This window comes from Enoplosus armatus, chromosome 20 (assembly GCF_043641665.1).
Source record: "Enoplosus armatus isolate fEnoArm2 chromosome 20, fEnoArm2.hap1, whole genome shotgun sequence".
NCBI classification, from domain to species: domain Eukaryota; kingdom Metazoa; phylum Chordata; class Actinopteri; order Centrarchiformes; family Enoplosidae; genus Enoplosus; species Enoplosus armatus.
Window position 1 is genome coordinate 16,458,691 of NC_092199.1, and position 22,351 is coordinate 16,481,041.

The following is a 22,351-nucleotide window of genomic DNA, read 5'->3' on the forward strand; positions in this document are numbered from 1 at the left end:
TGTGCGATATCAAGATGCCAGTGCTGCCCCCCCCCCCCAACAACATCAATAAATGAACTGTAAATGCTCCACGTTGTGTCTTCAGTGGTCACACACACGCAGATCTAGAGGAAAACTCACATGTAAACACGCCGATTTCAAATCTTTATTAAGTGCAATAGAATTGACAGACCAACAGAAAAAAGAAATGCAAAAGTGATACACGTTGATCATGTGTGAATACTTAACTGAGTGTGTTTTTGGTGAAACGTTCATCTGCTTATCCACGTCAAAAATAAGCAGTAGGACTTGAAGCAAATACAATCTTTCTGTCTTTACATACCATTTCTCTAGAAATATCAAGCTCTCACCGTTCGGATGTTGATCTACTCAAAGAGCAAATAAAAAAACAAAAAAAACAAAACAATGGCCTCGCAGAGTGAGGAAACATGAAACGCAAGAACAAGTTAGATATAGATTTCTGATCATCTCTGTTGTAAAATCACGCCTCTTGCTTGTCAGTAGGAAATGCGGGTGTTTGCTGAAATACCTCTATATTTGGCATTCCAATTTAACGTCAGTCTGCTGAAGTAAAAATCTTAAAAAGTATTAAATATGCTTGGGCAAAAAAAATTATAATACAAATCTATGAACAAAAGTCCCAAATACACCACTTTTATACTCTTGATCGCTCAGGATAAGAAAACTTTCCTGCGTCTCAAAAAGACGGGGGAGAGGTTTAAGCTGAAACAGTCAAAACACCTCACACACACACACACACACACACACACACACACACAGAAAACATCTCTCGCAGGCAGGTGGAGGACGGGAGACAAGGGGGAAAAGGTCACTTTGGATTACTGAACCGCGGTCAGATTAGTGGCCCGTGCTGGCCTGATTTAAAGCCCCAGTGTGCATTCCCAGATCTGCACTGACAGAAGGAGTGGAGTCGGAAGCGAAATGCTGCAGAAGCAACAGTGAAAGATGAAGTGTACATGCTAAAATGATGGAGGAAAGCGGCCACGGTTTGTAACAGACACGAGAGTGGCCTCCTCTCCATCCATTTATGACTTTAAATCTTTTTATGGTCACACGACACACACAGGAAAACACACACTGATCGCGCATGAGCACCCTGAAGCCGACTCTTTTTAAAAGAGGAACCTCAGATGTGACTCCTCGCCTCGTCGTGCGTGTGGGCGTTAACTTGGGCGCCGCTAAACAAGATCTTAAGATTCATAAAACATCTTCTTTGTGACGGTGGTTCCGCCCATGACGCTCCTCTGGACCACCTCCTTGGTGACTTGACGGGTCAACATGCCGCTGGTCTCTGTGTGCTGGGTGGTCATCATCATCCCGTCTGTGAGGAAAGAGAAGTTGGTATCAACGGGCGGATATAAATCTACGTATCTTTTTAGGAGAGCAGGACTGAAGCTTCATTCGCACCTGAGAAGTAGGGGTCGTTGAGCATGGTGTGGGAGACGTTGGTTAGCGTGCTGACCTCTCCTGGCATCTGGAAAACCTCCCTCCTCGTCATTGATTGGCTGTTGTACTGAGACAAAGCGCCTACAGGGACGAGAGGGGGGGGGGGGGGTACAGATGTGAAGATGAAATCATCTTGAGTACATAGTTAAAGGGTGGTCATATCAATCACTTTAGAGCAAGAAATCTCCACAGTTTAGGTGTGATCATTCACAGCACACAGAGGAAAATACTGGCCTAATTTCTACAACGTTTGCTGTTGGAATTCATGGTCCCCAGAGGATGAATCTTATGGTCTTTGCCCCCCCCCCCTTAACAGTTAAGTAACCATCCTTAGGTCAAACTGTCAGTATTTTTCACATATGATAGTAAAATCCTGATTTCCATGAAAATGGCTGCAAGTATTCATGGTCCTCAGGAGATGAACCAATACGGTTTTCTCTAGTGTCAACATCAGGCCTTTACTGAATTTACTGAGCACATCCATGCCCCTGATAGGAAAGACATGTTTGTTGTGTTTTAGGACCCTATGATCTTTCCTCAAATGCCATCCTGAGGACAGAGTTCGCAATTTTAGTCCCACGACTGACGAAATCCGAAGAAAAATTCATCAGATTCATCTTACTTCCATCCTGTGACTCGATGGTGATGATTCCCTCCCTCTCGGGGCCGAAGCCCTGCGTGGTGCGAGCCTGAACTTTAAACTTGTAGGGAACGTTCTCGGTCAGGTTTGGGACGGTCAGGCTGGTCTCAGAGCTGTCGCCGTTCACCTGGAAGGAGCGCACGTCTCCTGGAGGAGGCGAGGTCAGAGAATAAAGTGCTTTTCACAACAAAGACTAAGAGGCTTATGGGAAGCTTGAAAAAAAAAGAAGAAGCTCAAACCAACTATATAAACTCCTAAAAATAAAAAAATAAAAAAGCCCCCACCTCCACCGTGCAGCTGTTCACAGGTAACTACATAGCCCAGGATGTCTCCGTTGGGTTTACGAGGTTTCTCCCAGCTTAGCTGCAGGGAATCGGGGCTCAGGGCAGTGAAGACCAGGGGGCCCGGGGCGCTGGGAGTGCTCAGAGTAAATGGCGAGCCTTCAGTGAAAGATGAGACAGACAGAATTAGAGGAGAAACATTGTACTTCCGGTGGCTGCATGAAAAAAGAAAAAAACAGAATTCAGAGAGTTCAGCAGAATCAGCACCTGGCATGGGGCTGAGGGGACTCTTGGGATCGACAGCGGACTCGATGGTGATGACCCCCTCTCTCTCTGGGCCCCAACCCTCCTGGCTCTGAGCCTTCACCTTAAATAGGTAGGAGTGGTTGGGCAGCAGGTCCTGGATGATCACAGAGTTCTCTGCTGGGTTCGTCACATTAACGCGCTTCACCTCGCCTACGGGAGAGGATGCAACGTTACGTATGAAAGTCGTTGAATGCGCAGCGTGCAGAGAACTGAACAGGATTTGGACTGCTAAAAATACACTGGCGTTTAGTATCGCGCGGCAGGCAGGCAGGCAGGGCTCATTTACCTCCGTTGAGGAGCTGATAGAGAACGCAGTAGCCCAGGATGTCTTTCTCACAGTGGGGCTCCTGCCAGCTGACTTTGAGAGCAGTGGGACCCAGAGCAGAAAACACCAGTCTGCTGGGGGTGTCCGGAACACCCGGAGAAAGTCGTGCGTCTGATGTGGCGACACAGGGAGACAAGAGTAAAAATACCGCTGCATATGATCGCTATAAATATGTGGTGTATCTCTGTTTAGACTCGGGGTATAAAGGGTGAGATCTTTAAAGAGGAGATCAGAGGGGGAGATGAGGTGGGGGGCACAGAGGCAGGAATAAAGATGACATTATGCATTATGCGTCGCACCCAGCAAACACATCCCGTGCTTCATGCTCGTATGCCGCAGACTTACCCTGGAGCACCCTGTCCAGGTTATACAGGGCTTCGTTGACGTCTGAAGACTGGGTCCTGGCCCTCGGACCCTGAGACAGGCTGTAGCTGAACTGGCTCTGAGAGCTGCTCTGCATCCCAGTGTAGCCGAACCCACCTGATGGCGCATTGAGCGAGGGAGGGCAAAGGAGGAGGGCGAAAGGGATGGTAATGAGGAGAGGTACGGGGGAAAAAAACGAGGGAAATAGCAGAGGAGGAGGGGGGAGGAGGGCAGGTAGGGAGTGAAGTAAATAAAGATATACACAAGAGGTGAAAGTAGCGCAAAGTAGAGACAAGGGGAGGGAGGGAGAAACAGCGATAGTCAGCATAGCACCTGCAAAGTGTGCAGCCAACAGCCCCAACCCTGCTAACCGACGTCCAAGCCTTTGGCCTCATGCGCCTGCACAGTTTACCTGCCGAGGCATCTCGAATCTTGCACTCCAGAGTAAAATCAAAGAAAACTGCCTTTACGTTCACTCTGGAATAAATCCAAACCACTGCTGGGGTTTCAAGCCTCACCTAGGTCTGGGAACTTGCTTGGCACATCTCCCATGACGATGGAGTCCCGGATGTTTTCATCTGTGTAACCCCTGTTCTCTGAGCGCTTCCTCATGATGACCTCAGATGTGTGCACTCCTCCGATCATGTCCTGCCTGCGAGAGCCTCCTACAAAAAGAGAAAGATAAAGACAAAGCATATCTTAATATATATATATATATATATATATATATATATATACACATTTTCCTGACGCAATTACTGGCGTCCATCTTACCTGGTCCAGACATGTAGGTGGTGGTTGTTTCTGTGGTGAAGGAGCCGCCCGCCCCTCTGTAGTTTGAGCTCAGAGTGGACATAGGAGAGGATGATGTCGACAGGTTGCGGGTCGCTGATCCCCCTGGGAAAAGGAAGTTCTGGTCCCACTTCCCGTTCATCGCGTAATCTATGAAACACCACAACAGGAGCCAGAATTGTCAACAGACGGAACATAGAAAATGTAGCAGGTAGCATTCAAGCCTTCTGACATTGATTGGGGCGACTCAGTGCCACTGATGTCAAGCTCCCGAAAACCAGGCTCAGCCAATCTATAGAGGGAAGCACCAGCAGTTTCAGACCTGCAGCTCCAGTCGTACTTGTGCCACCTACGGGTTACAGGAACAGCAACAGCGGCTTAGACTGGCAGATGTGCGCCATCTACTGGCAAGGCAGTGAGTGTTACAAGTTTTTTTTCTTTTTGGAGATTATCAAAACTTTACGCTCGGCTCTGTCGTGGGACAGCTAACATTTGGCAAATGTAACGTCTAGTCTATAGCCACTACTACACTACAACTAAACGCTAACGCCAGCATGCTAGCATGCTCACAATGACAATGGTAACGCGCTGATATGGAGCGGGGATAATGTTTCCCATGTTCATCATGTTAGCATGTTAGTGAGCTGAAACGTCATCAATAGCAATAGCTTTGCAAAGCCTGAGCTGCATACAAAGTGCAGCTCAGGCTGGACCACATATAATGGCAAGTCATCCAATATTTGTCATTAGGATTAATAGCATTGGTAATAATAATGATGCAGCTGTAACATCATTTCCTGCAAGTGGCACACAAGTGGTAATATTGCAGTAGCTTGAGCTGTCTTCACCTGTAGGTGGCGACATGTCTTCATCTGCAAATCTGAACCGCTGCTGCTATTACTTTGGCATGTGGAAAACTGGTCTAATACCGACTGAACAGCTCCCCTTGTGGACAATCTGCAGCGTGCAAAATGTGAATAAGTGATTTTCTTTTTTTTTTTTACAAACCAGTTTCATGAGGTGCTTTGCATCTAAAAAGGCACATCAGAAGATGAAAACAAACACAGCTGCAAGAAAAAAACAATTAACAGCTGAGGAAAGGCGTCATCATTGAAACTGCCCTGCAGAGAGAGAGAGATGAGACTGTATTTCATTAAGAAGCCATTATATCCATACAGCCGCACAGTAACACACACACCCGACAAGCTGATTCAGATCACTACCTCCCCAGTGGGATGGAGAGAGGACAGACAGAGACGGGCACCGGGAAAAGCCTGCCCCCGATCATCAACTGGAGGCGGGGCAGTTGATGCCAGTGCTCTTCTCTGGGCAGGTGGCGGGAGGATAGATGGGACAGGCGCCAACTAGGGGCAAGGGGGACAAGGACTGAAGCCCGAATTTGAATGACTGAACAAATGTTGATATTTCTGACAGGGTCAAATCACGAAGGCAGAGAGAGACGTCGGAGGCCCCTGCCGGGCACCTGCACTGGCCGTGCATAATAGCTGGCATGCTAGCTGTCTGTCTGTCTATCTGCGGGTCTAATGGAGTGGTCTTCACCTGGCAGGCGTGATTGGGTGTAGCTGGGGCGGGGGCCCTCATCTGAGCTCGCCTCTGTGTCTGTGCTCAGCCGACTGGGGATGACGTCCACTCGCTTTTTCCACGACACCTTACGGAGATCCAGGTTGGACCCCACCAGCTTGACAAATTTCCAGCCTTGTATTTGGGGTCATAGGGGGAGAAGCAAGCAGGCCAAGGATAGATTTGTAGCGAAGAAGTATCAATGGTGGGTTTTACAATACATCACTTTACAAAAAAGCTATAAAACACATAAAGGGAATTACATATATATATATATATAAATATATAGGATTATGTCACAGAGGTCCAGATTGTCTTGGAGGCGAGGAGCAACATCAGGATTAACTTCCAGGGAAAACTGACGAAGAGCACGAAAAACGGCTGCAGAGAGCAGGAGAGTGACAGCAGATTTAATGAGCGAAGGCCTTGCGGTTTGTGATCGTAAAGCACTTCTATTGCAGATAATATGGGGGATGCATTGGAAGCAGATTTAGCTGCTGCCTGGCTGGGGCGTTGCCTACGGGGAAAAATGCCCGTCAGATAGATTCAAAAAAACAAAAAAGGGCAGAGCCACGAGAATGATGCTACCTCTGAGCTTCACAACTCTTGCAGCTCGCCCTTACAATGTCACTCTTGTAAAATGAGGAAAGAATATTGATGTCACACAGGGAAACGGAGGGAAAAAAAGAGGAAGAGGCCTTCTCATCCTGATTGATTCGAGAGGAGCCTCACAAGCGCAAATCTCCCCTCTCCTTCTGACAGGGCAATGACACCACAGCACACGTTGCATAAACATTGAGGTTGAACCCTACACACATTACAAGAACAAAGATGCCTGGGAAGCACTGAGAATGTGGACTTAAATAATTGGATCCATATTACACTCATCTTTCCAGGGCCAAATATGCATCGGAATAGAACACTTGCACAATGAGTTGACACTGTCAGCTGTTGTGAGCAGCTTGTGGTTTTGGCTCTGGGTACCCACCATCACCAGAGACGCTGGGTGTCTTGGAGCCTGCGGGGGACTTCAGCACCTCATTGCTGTACATCAGGTAGCCGTCATACTCGTCTCCTGCCTCTGCGTCAACAATAGGGATATCTGGAATGATGGGAACTGGGGACAGAAAGAGAGGGGAATGGATCTCTTTTCGAGGAAGTACAGATTTACCCGTTGTGTGATCTAGAGGTGGGTTTGCCCCTCAACTTACTGGACAGAGGTCTGGCAGGCTGTGACGCCAGGTTGATGGTGGCATCTCGGTAGGGGCCCCAGCCCACGCTGTTCTTGGCCCGCACCTTGTACTGGTATGTCTGGGCATTCTGGAGGTTCTCGATCAACAGCATTCGCTTCTTTGGGTTGTCGATCTTTACTTTCTTAGCAGCGCCCACTGGCTCTGTGAGACAAGTATTGGGAAATGATGAAAATGACATCACGCAAACATTTGTACGGTATTTCCTTTTCTTTCTTTTTTTTCAGGTGGGTGGCTCTTACTCAGTTCATCATCGATGGGCGTGTAGATGACCTCGTAAGCCGTAATGTTGCCGTTGGTCTCTGCGGGCTCTGCCCAGCTGATCTGAGTGACTGTTGGACTGATGACGTTAAAGGCCAGGCGTCCAGGTTCACCGGGCACTGGAGAAAAACAGGACAGGAACAGCTCAAAAGCAGCATAGTTGTTCAAGATCTACTCATCACTAAATTAAAACAGGTTACACACACACACACACACACACACACACAGTAGTTGTTGAGAGATTAGTTGTTACTCAATATTGACACTGCATGGTGTAACTGTGGTGTAGCTAACTGAGTTCACTGACAAAACTTAAGTTAGCTTAAGTGAACTGTAAAGTTACGCAACATACCTCAAATTACAAAATGTTAATGTTTGACTAAATGACCAATCAGCTACGTTAGCATAATTGGATATTTCCCACTTATTCTAAACTGCATATAACTAAATATGAACGTCATGCTACTGCTCGTGATGCTACAGTGACTTCATGTCTACACGGCCAGCACTCCAGATGTTTCCTAGCAACTAATTTAGACATTACCAAGGGACAAGGCTGTCCAACTGTAGCGAAGACATTTCATATGTTTTAATGGTGAAACCCAGTTTAGTAAATCACTAGTTTGAAATTGGCTCGTTGTTAGAAAGAACATTATGTACAAACAACCCAAGATTAAATCACGCAAAAAAAACGTGAAAATTCTCTCGACAAGAAATCTTGTTGAAACCAGTTACATCTGCTTGTATCTCCTACAGAGCCTTTCATGAACAGCAGTTAACTGAATTCTCAGTAATTACCATCCTCCAGTGTTTGACAGGCAACAGTTTCTGTATCGTAGCCATCTCCCATTGCGTTGTAGCCGCACACCCGCATCTCATAGTCACAAAAGGGGTAGAGGTTGGTCAAGTCAGCCTGAGGAGTCTTCACGTCTAAGACCTGGGCATCCTTCTCTGGGTCGCCATAGATCCAATACTTTACCTAAAAAGCACAAGGAAACAAAAGATACAGCATTTGAGAGATACAGCGTCTGTTGTAGATGATGCGGGTTAACTCAAGTTGAAGCTTCTCAACACGATGTACCTTGTAACCCAAGGGGTTACCGGGCGGTGGGTCCCAGTTGAGGCGGATGCTTCTAGGTCCCGTTGCTTTGGCTTTAGGGTTTGCTGGGGATTGAAGATGACCACTAGGGGAGGTGGCTTTCTGATTTATGAAGCCCTTTTGCTGCTTATATTCAATCTCTGGAGCTTTGGGAACAGCAGGAAGTGGAGAAAGTTAGAGACTGAAACAAACATTTAAATCATATAAAATCTGAAATGTCACAGTTCCAGAAACTCGAATAACAAATGCCATCTTATGTCATCTTTGGTTCCATGTTTTTGCGGCAAATGACAACTGTCTTCCCCATTGTGTCTTACCTTCGTTAGTGACGTTGACAAGGGTGGTCTTCCTCTCTCCGATGGAGGTGTTGCTACTTGGGTCCCACAGCTCCAGTTGGAAGGTCTCTGGCTGTATTGGGCCAGGGTGGGCCTTCGGGTCGATCACTATGTTCTTCTCCGTCTCTCCAGGACCAAACTTTAGTGGGCCGGATAACTCAAAGCGCTGGGCCTTCTTGGTGCGCCACTTCACTGTGGCGGGGCTGTCATGGTTGCGAGTGCGGACCACAGGGATGGTGTAGGTTGGGTGAGACGTGCTGAAGTTCTGGGTGCCCTTTTTGAACATTACCACACTGGGCTCTGGATAAAATAAGAAAATGGGAAGGAAGAGAAGCAACCTTAGCAATCAGTGCTTTGGCTGGGAGGAAGACACACTGGTATAAAGACGTCCTTTCACCTGGTTGGTCGGCAATGGTGACAGTAGTTCTCGGGTAGCGTCCCAGCTTGGCACCCTGCCGTGGGTTACTGAGATCCATGACAAACTGCTTGACCTGTTTGTCTTCCAGGAGGCCATCTTTCTCGCTCAGCTCCAGCAGACGAACAGGCACTGTTTTCTGGGTCTCACCAGGACCGTAGGTCAGGTCTCCCTCCACTGTTATATAGTCCTATGTGTTAAAATACATAGGAGGAACAGGTTAGGAACACAGCCCTGCTGCAGACCTATATAACATAACCCACAACTGTTGGTAACAACCCCAAATGTTTTGTGCGTATAAGGACACCAAGTTAAATTTAGGGCAGTGCATCAGTACACTGCCATTAGCTCACCTTCTTATCCTTGGCTGTGAGGTCCCGTGTGCGATAGGTGACCTGTGTGCGTCCATCTTCTATGATCTCTCTGCTGATTGGGATGTTGGCCAACCCGTCCTGCCTGCTGTAGGTGTAGGCCGGCTGGAGGAACGAGAAGACACTGGTGGCTGGCGAAGAGGAAGGAGAGAATCCATTAGAGCAACCCAAAAGTGAAGATCATACACTTGCACTTTAGTCCAGGTGACAGGAGCTCTGATAGAGTTGATCGTCTCATTTTCTTGGAATCCAAAAGTGCATATCTATAAAATCTGAGATTTCTCACCATGCTCTTTGATGATGGTGATGTTGACCAAACGTTTCCCAATCTCAGCAATGCCCAGTGGCACATCCACGGCCTCTACCTGCAGCTGCTTCTTGTCATCGTCTTCATCCTTGACAAAGAGCGGCACATGAACGTCCACGGACTCCACGCCTTCTTGGAACTCTATGGCTCCCGCAGCCTCTGCAGAGCAAGGGCAAATATGGCAGGTCTGATAAAGATATACGCTGCTCAGTAGAGCGAGTGATCGGTTTAACTTCGTTACAAGCCGTGAATTCTCATTTCAACCACACACACACAAATAGTTAACACACACCTCTGTCTGTCGCCACAGTGTAGTAGCCGGGCACTACTTTGAGGTCGTGGAAGTTTCCGGACTGGACATTTTTCTCAGTGAGTTTGACAATATCGGGGTAGCTGCCGCGAGGAGCAGACAAGATGGTGTCCATGATGGCATAGTCCTGCCTGAAGAGCACAGGAGGGGCAAAGAAGTCAGACACGCGTGACCTTCGGGTCCTTCAAATAGACAATGCACTCTGGTGTTTGTACGAAACGGGATGTTACCTTTTTCCGGCATTTCTCTGCATTCTGCAAGAAACCGAAACAGGTATCAGTTGAGTGAGAGGCCGGACATTTCATTTGCATTTTTATTTTGATTACGGGAATATGACGAAAAACGTATCTTACAAAAACAGGTATCATCTTACCTAAATGAGGTCTTTTGCACCTTCTGGGCCCCGGGAATCTGCTTGTACACCTCATTTAGCTGGATGGAGGAAAATACAGCACTCAGCACTCACAGTCATCATTCATGCACTTGCACATGCGCCCGCGGACAAACAAAAACACACTCACGTTATCGGCCACTTCCTTGCGGAGCTGTTCGGCGTCTCTGGACTCGGGGCGAGACAGGTTCTCAGAGAACAACCTGTTTAGCCGGAGGGAGGTCGGGAACTGGACTACAAGGGGAAAGAGGAGCCATGAGAAGAAAGCAAACAGAGGTTAGAGTTCCAACATCCAACATCTGCTGTGCCCCGGACGTCTTTAGCCTGACATGCACTAGATCAGTTTATTGTTGCTGCCACATCTGATCACTCACTGATCTCTTTAGGGTTGGGCTTTATCAGAGCCTGCGGGTGATTGGGTCCTCGGTGTACGTTATCAGTGACCTTCCAGCGTACCACATCGGTTCCTTTGGGTGGGCCGGTCCTCACCATCGGTGTGTCCAGATGGTCTGAGGTGAGCAGAGACTGGCGGAGCAAATACTCATCTTCCTTGAAGCCAACCATGCGACCTGGGGAGAACACAACGTAAGGTGGCTCATGGTCGACGTGGTCCAGGTGGGAGGATTTCAAGCAATACCGTCACGTGTAACATAACAAAATGTCTCACCTCTCCTACAGCAAGGCAGCAGGGCAAGACAGCTCTGTGTCAAGAGAAGACAGGTGGCATTACTTTCACTGAGACTTAGAAACATGAATGCTTATGGGTGTAAATGTGAGCGTTCATACCTGGCAGCAGGTTTTGCAGCAGGCGCAGTATTTCCAACAGCAGAGCAGCAGAAGCGCCAGCAGTAACAAGAGGAACAAGAGGAGCGGGAGCAACCACAAGAGGCTGGCGGGCGGACAATCTGAAGGTCCATCGCAAAAAAAGTAGATACAATTAGAATCATACAGAGATTTAACTGGAGTAAAGAAAAGTGCTCACATCACTCCTGTTCTAAAGCCATTGTCCCGGACAGCGAGCACTGTTTAATTCCAGCGGTGTCCAGCCATGCATACAGTTTTGACTTTAACTGACCAGGTATTAAGATATCTGCCTCCACCCCAATACAATGGAGGCGAAGGCGGGGGGATTTTGTTTGTGGTGCTCACATCTTCAAAAAATTACAATTAAAACATGAACTCATGGTACTCTGAAATATCTGCACATCTCATCTGTATGGCTACCCACTACAGGTGAGTGAGAGAATACTTTCTTTTGCAATTATGGTGCACCTTCCCTTTGAGATCCTGGTACATGTCTACAAACATACTGCTGTTTTGTTGAGAGAACGGAACATATGTGACGCGTATCCAACCTGCAGCTCACCTTTCTTTTTAAGCACTTGAACCTCCAGGTCTTTAACTTTCGGGTCTTTGGGGTCTTCGACAGTGTAGTGGTACGTGCAGTCGTCCTCCTTATCGCGGAAACTGCATGAATCGAGCACCTTCTCCGCTGAAAACACACACATACGTGCACGTATGAACTATTACTAAGTGTTTGCAGGCATCATCATCATTACGACCGAAAATAAGGCGGCATGTATGTGCAGAGTGTATCTGGATAATTAATTATTCAATGAAAAGCATCATCACGGTCGTTTTGCTCCTCTTATATGCACTTACATTCTTTGAGTTCATCCACCATGACAATTTTGAAGGGGCACTTGTCACACTCCTCTTTCTGTTTCTTGTCTCCCGTCTTCCAGGCCTGACACTGGACGCAACTCCTCATAGCCTCACACACTCCGAACTGAGCCTAGACAGGACACACACACACACACACACACAAAGACTATACAGACTATACAGAAACACTAACTACACGACTACAAATTGAGGCATAAACACACGTATTTATAAATTACATCCACACACCTGGAAGTTTGGCTCACAGGTTGAAGTCATCTCCATGCCGGACTTTGGACACTTGCAGCGGCCGCACACACACTTCCCTCGCCCATTGCAGACACCCTGGTTGCAGATAAAGACACAGTCAGGCACTGGCTGACACGTAAGGTTGACACAATAGCCCCTCATCTGCAAACCAAAAAGTGCTGGCTCTACTCACGCCCTTGCTGTCCAGACAGGTCTGGTTGCTCTGGGGACACTCGCAGGCGTTGCCCTCCCAGCCCATGGTGCACGCGCACCGACCCATAACGCAAGAGCCGCGGTCTGATGAGAGAAGGAGGATTTAACCGTTTTATCCATGTGCTGAGTGGTGTGTGCGTGAAAATCAATTTAAAACCTGCAATAGCTAGCTAATTGCTAACTGTCCGTCTGCTGTTTGGTGCTGGGCAGGTAGTGTGCTGTGGGTTTATCAGAGCGCTTTAGTTTGATTTACTCACTGAACTGTGTGTGTCCTTTTACTCTTATTACTGATAGTATTAAATATTAGGTTTCTATCAATGAAACTAAATATAATTTTAAGTAGGGGTGTTGCGTTAATAATTTTTATAGCATTTCTGATGTGATGTGAGAAATGTGAAATTGTGATGGAAAGCGTGACAGCCAGTTTCATCACAATGTGTCATGTGCTAGATTGATACATGCATGATTATGTATGTATATAATTAGCACAATAAAGCCATGCAAAGAGACAGTATGTGAAAGTACAGGGTGCTGGGCGGTGATAGTGACATCATACACGTGCACAAGCCCTTGATTCAACAACCCCAACCGCGTTGTACCGTTGCAGAGGAAGCCTCCGTATCTTTGACACTGGGTCTTGTCGTACTGACAGTAGGGCCCTTCAAACTGATTTGGGTTGTAGCAGACGCAGGTTCCACACTCCATGCAGTCTCCACGGCCTGAACAGGGTTCCTCTGTGCTTGAAGCTTTACACTGGTTGGTGTCTTGAGCTGAAGCACTTGCTGAGCAGTTGCAGAATGTACTCAGCCTGAAGAGAGACACATGGACAAAGACTTTATTGAACCCAGAGGCCTGAAACAGACCATAACCAATGTAAAAAAAATATGGTATGTTTTATTCTAAATAAGAATGAATGATTAATGTCTCACCAGCCATCATAGCACCGACACTTCCCGCACACCAGGTCTCCGTTGCCGTGGCATCTGGCTGCTTTAGGGATGGACGTCTGGAGGAGGGATAAAAGAGACACTGGGATGAGTCTGCCATAAAGAAGTGTGAGAGAGTGACTTCATCTCGACTTCATGTGCACTTCAGTGTTGAACTGCGTGTTTACCTTCTCACAGTCGCAGGTCGGACACAGGACCGAAGCCTTAACGTTGACGGCAGCGTTGAAGGTCGTAGGTTTGACTCTCATTGTCCCCTCTTTTATGTCCGGGTCCGTCTGACAGACGGGCTTCTCATTGACCATTTGCTGGGCTCTGAGCCACATCTTGAACTTGCCCTGGAGGACACACACACACACACAGACACACAGACACACACACGTTAGAGCAGCGTGTGCCCACTAAGCATTTAGCTGTATGAGTCAAGTTAGGACAATAATGCTAAATACTAAATAGCCTGTAATACCATAAAAACTGATTTTAGTCATTAGTTTAATTATCCAATTTGAAAACATTTGATTGACGTAATGTAAAGTAATCCTAACAAAAATTACAATTTTGGTGATAAACTGAATCCCTCTCATTTTTGGCAACAAAATGATTTGAGGGAACATATAATTTACAGCAGCAAGATTTCTACAGAAATGTGACCGTAAAAGATATGCCATGTATCTATGTATCTGCTTATAATTCCAGGGGGTACTTGAGGTACTTTATTTGTATTTTTTGTAGGTCCTTTTTTAAATTTCCATTTGACAGGTTAGGTTTTATTAAAGTGTGCCTTAAATATGTGTCACAGTACAGTGCAAAGTCTTACTTGTCAAAAAAAGGGAGTGAAGTGTATGGATTATATGTAATTCGAATTATGAAAATCCCATTGTTGCCAATAAGAAAGACAATGGCAAAAATGAATACATTGGTTGTAAGCACAAAATATCATTCTTAGTAAGGATCAGCTTGTAAAAACCAACATTTGGCCTTCTAAATCCATGAATGTATGTTTGTGTGTTTAAACAGTTGTTTCCGTCTTCTTCTTACTATCGCTCCAGGCTTGAAATCAAAGGCCCCGTATTCTGCAACGCTTCCACTGGTGTGCAAGAGCTGTGCCTCGAAAGCCTTGGGTTTCTCCTCCACACGGATGCTCATCTTAGAACGGATATTCTGTGAGGATATCAGCGAACAGACATTTGACTCAACAACATGCAAAAAGCTAGAAAAAAGATACTCTTTCAACGTGACGATTGTCAGAAGAGGGGGCGTTTTACCTCGAAGGCAATCTCCATGACTTGCAGGATATTGGATGAGTCTTCTTGCAGCAGACCAACCTCAGCGATGGGGAAATACTCTTGGAGTTTCTACACGAGAGACGCACACACAATACAAAAAACGAATAAATCCATAACCGCCATGTTTCAGGAGCACAACTTCAATGAAAGCCCACCGACCTTGTAGTACGTGTAGGAGTGGTTGGTGACAGCAAAGACAGGAATGATGTTGTGCTCGCCCAGCACACTGATCAGTGTGGGTATTGAGGGGTAATCCTGGTGTATATCCTCTGTGTATCTGTCGTCTTCGTTCAGGTGGCAGACCCTGTCGTTGCGCGGCAGGATGCCTGACAGCACGTTGGCACCGTCGGCCTCGTAGTGGAAGGCTGACTCGGTGGAGAACACCAGGAGATGCGTGCTGTGTTTGCGCCAGCCGATCTTATCCTGGAATGGGAATAGCAATAGAATGGGAGCAGAGGACATCGTGGTTAGTAGAGAACAAGGATATGTAGGTTAAAGAAATTAAAAGATCCAACTTCTGCAGGGCAGATACCATTGTGGCCAAATGTCACAATTATTATTATTGACATATTGAATTTCCCTTCATTCTCAAGATTCTTAAAAATGCAATAGCTAATCTTTTAGTCACTTGGGGGCAGCGGAGACAAGCTGTGAACACAGCTGTGATATATTACTAACTTTTATGTTGACATGGGGAACAGTTTTCTCCACATCCATCAGATACAGAGCAATATCATTCATATGGAGTCTTTTTTGTGTCCAGCTGATGAATGCGAATCCAACATGGTCTGTTTTGGTTTCCCCTAACTCTTTAGGAAAATACATGACTTTTTGGCTACCAAATGCTCCACTGTGTTCACCAGCTAGTTGCTAACTTGGCAGGTAGTGTGGTTTTTTTAGAGCTTTTTTAATGAAGACAGCTGTCTGCTGTGTCGGAAAACCCTATCAGAGTGAGACTGAATCAAAACAGTAAAGTTGAGAGCTGAAAGACGCTAAAAAGCTAAAAACAAAACAAAACAAAAGGGTTACAGCCACTTTAAAGAGAAGACAAGTCATTAGGAAACTAACTTCTTCTGCTTCTTCTTAATTTTGATCGAACCACTGAAATTTTTTTTCAGTGACATGCACCAGTAGTCATAACGTCAGTGAACTCACTACACAGCAATATGTACCCATTAGTTAACATTAGCTACCATAAGCTATACCAGACACCAGGCTGCAGTAACAAAACCACTGAGTGTACTGAATCGAGCAAAGGTGCGTTTTATTCCATAATTATTTCATTTGTTGTATGATTTTCTTTCAAATGTTATACGGTCTGCCTTTAACAGAGAATTAAAGGCAGGTTTTAGCCTTTGTTTTCTGAGAGAGGTATGAGGGACATTTCTGGACCTGGAATTTAAACTCACAAGTGCCTGGTCACAAGCCAAGAGCAACAATCTGTTTTGTATTTAGTATTCTTACTAACCCCACAAACTGCAGCCTGCAATATGGCATCAAAACCTCCTTCAGGAGCGTCCAGGTTGCCAGATATCCTCTCCTTCTGGAGCTCACTGGTGAAGAAATCCAAGTCATTGGTCAGCTTGATGACATTTTCAAAAGAGAACGGAGGGTCGCTGTTGGGCCATGGCTGTTTCAGTCTGTGGAAGGAGGACAGGCACAAGAGAGGAAGGCAAAGAGGAAATGGCATTTAGGTTACAGTACTGTATGTATGTGCTTAACTGTCTCCAATATGTTCGTGTCACATTTTCTCTCTTACTTGGAGGGTCTCATGTCAGTCTGGGGCTCAATCACTTTGTCAACAAACTTTCCAAACCCGATGGTGTAGTCTTCTGACAGCTTCTCCACCAGCGTAGCTATAGAGAACACATTAACCATCAGTATTACCGCGACAACTTACTCGACAGTCAGCATTACGGCACATCGCAGACACAAAGATGCTCACCCAGCTCTTTGCCCATCCTCTTCAAGTTGTCCAAATCGTCAGCCATGGAGTTGGAGAAGTCCATAAGAATATAAAGGTCCAGAGGGCCTTTGGTTGGAGCAAACACCTCCACGTCCACCAGCTTCTCCTCTCCTGGCAGAAAGGTCATGCTCATCTGCTGCGGAGACACTTGAGACTGCTGTTTGCTGATGTTGATTTTTTGCATCTGAGCAGTGAAAGGAAGCACAAGGGGGGAAAAAACGGAGGGAAAGATGAGATCGCATATGACTAGAGAATTGTGGAATGATTGGAGGAGAAATGGGAGTGATGAAGACTTACCCTCTCTATCATCATACTGCTTTGAGCTGTGATTACAGCCGCAGAGCTGCAGCCATGGGCCAGTATGTTCTCGTACAGGTCACAGCGAGGGCCATTAAAGGTCTGAGGGAACAGGAAGTTCCATCAGCGACTTCTGTGTTTTTGACATGAACTTGCAGAGTCTTCATATAACAATCATTTGTGTTTCGTGCAAATCATAAATTGAGCCTGAAGATGGTAGCAAACTCCATCTGCTAATTAATTTTCTTTTTTGGTCAAATTATAGAATTTGTCTTCCTAACCGCTGTATTATTTCTTTTGCAATTTTTAGATGTTAAATCATTTTATAAAGCAAATCATTTAGAATTTTGGGATTTGGGGAAAAAAAAAGTTTTCTGGACTGAATGCAGTCCATGCGGTACACATTAGCAAAGTACTTAGCTACCATCCAAAACTCAAAGTACTAATCAAGTACATGATATGCTAAAAAGAGCAATGTTTCTCCCTGAGGAATGCCGCAGCCCTAATGATTTCTCTCGGGATCGACAGTCAAGTGTTTTCTTTCAATCCAGTTCTTTTATACTCCTGCGGTTTTCTGCTCTCACCTCTTCGGGGCAATAGGCGCAGCCCTTCATGGCCTGCAGGCATTCGGAGCAGGTCTTGGCCCTGGAAGCGAAGCAGGAGTTCTCTGCAGGCGGAGGGAGAGGCAACAGAGTAAGAATCAAACCTGAGAAACATAGCTAGAATACCTCCAGTAAAACGAAACACGACGTCTTCCTTCCTCCTTATGGTGTTCAAAATGAAACCAAGAAGCAGTAATACAGTACAGTGATACAGTAATAAAAAAAGTAGATAAAATAAAATATTAAAAAAGCCCTGATCTTTGTGAGATAAATCTTCAATAATTAAAAAAATCATATACTGTATACACTGTATATTATATATTTTACTGTGTGCCATACACTCCTCTGCAGTTTAGGGCTGCATCAAACTATTATTCAAATTATTAATGAATATGTCTAGTATGTTATTGGTTAATCGATTAATCTTTTAGTTGATATAATGACATAAATTAGTAAGAAATCGATTCACAATTTCCCCAAGGTTCAAGGTGACTTCTTCAATTGTGAAAAAACCCAGAAATATTGAATTTTTAATAATATAAATCCAAGATAATCAGCTAATCCCTACGTTTCAGAGACTTGATACATTACTACAATAGTTGTTGACCCATTTACTGTCAATAATCGCTAAACCTCTGTTTCACGATTTCAGTGACCCACTTAGCATTTAGCTAAAATGTCAAGACAACCCTCTTAACGTTGAAAAGAAGCTTCTGAAACTAAAAATATGGTAAGACGTCGATAGCCAACTATCTTTTTCGGCTACCACCTGCACACAAAATAACATAAATGACTTGTAGTGAAATCAAATCACAGATTATGACTCGGAGCTTCCTCACCTTCAGCATAACAGCAGGTCAGCAGGACGGCTAGAAGCCCAAGCCCCACTGAGAGATGTAATGTCCATCTCCCCATCTCCTTCCTGCAACAGAAACACAAATAAATGCATTCACACGTGCACGTGTGCAACGCAGCTAAAATCCACTGTTAAAGAGAGAGACAGAGAGAAAAGAGAAGAGGCAGAGAGAAAGACTTTTACCGCCTGGTGATACCTCTGCAGACTAAGGTGTAACTTGAACCACTTGTACTTTCCCTCCGTCAAGCCCTGGAGAAAGTGAATAAGCCCAGACACTCCCCTTACCTTTTCTTACTGCTAACTGAGAGCGGTTCAAAACAGGAAGACACTTTCAGAGAATAACAGCATGAGCAGACTTTAACAGTTTTCCTCTTCTAAAAATAACAAACTTTTGTTCTGAAAAAACATAAACATTCGTCTTCTAACTCAATATAGGCATAAATAGTAAGTCTGTTCACCCAAATTACATGTACAGAATATTTTCTGGTATCTCGTGGTATCTAGCCATGCAGATGGTTTTGGTGCTCAGGTTTTGAGATTTCTGCCAACACCCCAAAACAATGGAGGTAAACGGAACCGTAGCTGTCCAATGAAAACGCTGTCAAACTACTTTCTACAGAAGAAGTAGTCATTTTGAGAACTGCTGACATAAAGGTCTGTAGATTGCGCAGTAATGGTGGTCTCTGATTGTGGAAATAGATGTTGTTTTGAGCACCAGGCACAAAAGTCCATTCACCTCCATTATACTGGGGAGGAAGCAGAAATCTCAAAGGCTGATATCTCAAAACCTGGGGAAGAAAACTGAGACTGAGTAATTTGGGTGAAACAACCCTTTTTTAATCCTATTCTCCAATTATAATATGAACACGCTTTTCATACCCGGACATAGGTAGCTAGGTGATGCCATTCATACAGGCTTTAATTGCTAATTTGAGACAAATACTGCAAAGTGCCAGATAAGGCATGATGAAACGTGATGATGATGAGGAATTACGACAGGAAGGGACCAATACAGGGTGGGACCAGGAAATATTCCGGGCAGAATGCTGCGTAGACTCTTCACATCAAAACCACTTTACAATTTGATGCAGGAATCTTGGATAGAGAACAATCTGATACACAGGAAGCCGCAAACGCGATCTCCACTAAAGACAGGAGGTGGAGAGTGAACAAAGGGCACTATGTGGCATGAAATGTTTCAGTAATTGTCTCAGTGGGCAGATAACTGAATACTGTACGTGCCACCACAGCACAGACACACACACACAAAAAAAAAGATCCGAAGGTTTACAACTCTGAGAAGGAATTTCTCCTTGAGGCGAGAGAATGACCTGTCCAAGTTTAAAAACACAGGCTGAAAAGACATGGGAAAGGCACCTTAGCACCTCACTGTGAGCTGACTACAGGTGTGTGTGTGTGTGTGTGTGTGAGTTCATGCCATGAGGTGTCACATAAATCACTGTCCAGAGAGGGGTCAAGGGGGAAAAAAAAAAACACAGAACAGACCAGCTTCTATCCTCCAAAACTTGACCATTAGTCACAGAATAGAGTAGAGAATAAGCACTTCTGTGTGTGTGTGTGTGTGTGTGTGTGTGTGTGTGTGTGTGTTTTTTTTTTCTTCCTCCCCCTCAGACAAAGCCAAAGGCACGCAGGCGTTTATGACACTCACAATAAACCGGGAGACACAAATTACAGCTTCCAGGAGACAGAAAATAGAACTGAGTCATTCATGCTGCTTTTTCTTTGGTCTGAATGACTCCGTGGCACAGAAAGCGAGTTCCAAGGCGCAGTTGTCGTCTCTCAACAACATGCCTGCCAGGTGAACATACCACCGCTCATGACATCATCAGTCAGGGGCTGGGGTCTTTAGGGGTCATGCTCGGGGGCCTGCCCTTGACAGCGAGAGCTAACTCACAACTACACACACCTGGAAAACCCCAGCCTTTGAAGCTAGCACTGCCATTCCACCTTAAAAAAAAAAAAGAAAAAAAAAAAGCCCCAAACAACGCAAAGCAACCTAATACAGCAGGTCTTGAACGTCTGAATCACCAGGCGACATAAACACTGGGAATTCTCTCTGTGCCATTTGCTCCGATCCAGCTTCTTCCACCTGTGCTGCTTTGTAGTCTGTGCTTTGATATGGGCAGTCACGCAGAAGCACACACCAAAAAAAAAAAAAAAAAAAAAAGATTCAAGAGAAAATAACCACTAAGCTCAATCCAAATATGTCCAGAGCTCAGCCTTCAGTCTTGCATGCAATTCCAAAACCACATGCTGAGATATAAAGTTACATAACGGACACTTTACAGCCATTCACCTCGCTCAAAAAAGTCACACAACTATGACATAATGACAATCTGTACATTTTGCCGGGCTGAGGGGAGCACGATTTAGCGAAGGTGAAGGACACCGAAAACAACAGAGCCATTGGGAAATTTATGACTGGATACAAAGAGACTACTGATCAAACAAACCTCTTACTGCACTCTCGCCCAGTCCAAGTCCAAAAGTCCAACAACAAATAAGAAAAAAAAACTAATCCCTTTTTGCTTTGTTTGACCCAAGAGTTTGGGAGTGAAGTTTGTATCCAACCTGTGAAAAAAAAAAGTCCTTGTGTCCTGTTCAAAGTTCCAAAAAGAAGAGATGGACAGACTTTTTGTTTCTTTTCTGTCTTTTGTTTCTTCGTTCCTGTACAGTCCGGTCTGGTCAAATATTGACTTCGAGTGTGTGGGTGTGCTTGTGTGTCTCCGCGTGTGGGAAAGAGTTTCTAAGTGTGTATGCGCGAGAGATATGAGAGACAGGGAGACTCAAGGCAACTGAGTGAATAAGACTGTGTGTGCTGCGACTTGATCTCTCCTTTAGCTTCTGCGCACGCACACACGCACACACACACACCCACACACACACTCTCCCTTCCCTGTCCAGGTGAGTAGCTGTGACGGAGGGGGTTAACTCCCTTCCTGTAGATCTATTTCTTCCCCACCCTGTTAGAAATGAAAAGCTCCACACCTCTGTGTGTCAAGGCCCCCTCCCTGCTGCATTCCACCCCAGCTCACCTGTGTGGGCTTGAGAGTGGGTAGCCAGGCCCCTCCCCTCCCTCCGTGGCCTCCTCCCAGGCTCTTGGGAGTGGCACACAGAGCAGAACCCTGCCTGCAGGCTATGGGAAACGGCTTTGTGACTCTTGTGTTTACACAATCGGGTGCTCACACTAACGGGCACATTTTCTACTTGTCAAATATGTGATATGAACATTATGATTGCCTTTTTTTTTCCTGGAGGTGAAGCCACGTCCTTTCGCTCTGTAGAAGACCAGTATGGGGATCTGCATTCCTGAGCAGAGGGACCAGGACGGCACAGTGACCCTGACACTCAATCCTAAGGCTCACCGTGTTTAATCGTGTTCCTACAGCCTTTTAAGGAGCCTACAGAGCAGACTAGATTGTGGACTAGACCGTCCCACAACTCAAGGTGCATAGGTTTAAATATCCTCTCACCATTTGGAGACAAACAAATCCTCCACCCTTAACAACAAAACAGGTCACTTGTCATTGCCTTCTAAACCAACCCTTACAAATGTTTCCTGATTTTGCATCACTTGCCTTCCAAAATGAAACTTATGGAAAATGAAATTAGGGTTTTCTAGTCGCCGCTACGGTTAAGGTTTGGTTAAAGTTTGGGCAACTAAAACCACACGGTTAAGGTTACAGACGATCGTGGTCATGGTTAAAACTAGCAATGCTGCCTGTTGATAGGAGGCGGGACGTGAACTGCAGACACTT

The 22,351-nt window shown here is 45.5% G+C and overlaps 1 protein-coding gene across 1 annotated transcript; it reads right to left on the reverse strand.

Moving 5' to 3' along the window:
• Positions 1 to 131: 131 nt before the first annotated feature.
• On the reverse strand, positions 132 to 21,320 carry itgb4 (integrin, beta 4). Its single transcript, XM_070926695.1, has 42 exons — positions 21,047 to 21,320; positions 18,556 to 18,638; positions 17,699 to 17,781; positions 17,115 to 17,216; positions 16,797 to 17,001; positions 16,611 to 16,707; positions 16,320 to 16,491; positions 15,011 to 15,274; positions 14,831 to 14,920; positions 14,604 to 14,726; positions 13,736 to 13,903; positions 13,551 to 13,627; positions 13,221 to 13,429; positions 12,602 to 12,705; positions 12,409 to 12,504; positions 12,157 to 12,289; positions 11,861 to 11,986; positions 11,281 to 11,399; positions 11,162 to 11,195; positions 10,869 to 11,063; positions 10,625 to 10,728; positions 10,477 to 10,535; positions 10,334 to 10,357; positions 10,086 to 10,234; positions 9,773 to 9,952; positions 9,469 to 9,617; positions 9,098 to 9,305; positions 8,683 to 9,000; positions 8,348 to 8,511; positions 8,065 to 8,245; positions 7,248 to 7,385; positions 6,967 to 7,149; positions 6,744 to 6,872; positions 4,157 to 4,324; positions 3,901 to 4,047; positions 3,365 to 3,499; positions 2,981 to 3,130; positions 2,656 to 2,844; positions 2,392 to 2,547; positions 2,090 to 2,254; positions 1,429 to 1,548; positions 132 to 1,342 (listed from the first exon to the last, which is right to left on the reverse strand). The coding sequence occupies exons 2-42, from the start codon at positions 18,629 to 18,631 to the stop codon at positions 1,212 to 1,214; spliced, it is 5,820 nt and encodes a 1,939-aa protein (XP_070782796.1). The 5' UTR covers positions 18,632 to 18,638; positions 21,047 to 21,320; the 3' UTR covers positions 132 to 1,211.
• Positions 21,321 to 22,351: the final 1,031 nt, after the last annotated feature.

Bases quoted from the DNA above. Each gene is read 5' to 3' on its own strand.
- itgb4 (XM_070926695.1), bottom strand. From the start codon at position 18,631: ATGGGGAGATGGACATTACATCTCTCAGTGGGGCTTGGGCTTCTAGCC. The intron at 7,150-7,247 runs GTAAGAGCCACC...CTTGTCTCACAG, and splicing joins GCCCATCGATGATGAACTGA to AGCCAGTGGGCGCTGCTAAG. The intron at 4,325-6,743 runs GTGGGTACCCAG...GGTGTTTCATAG, and splicing joins ACCCAGCGTCTCTGGTGATG to ATTACGCGATGAACGGGAAG.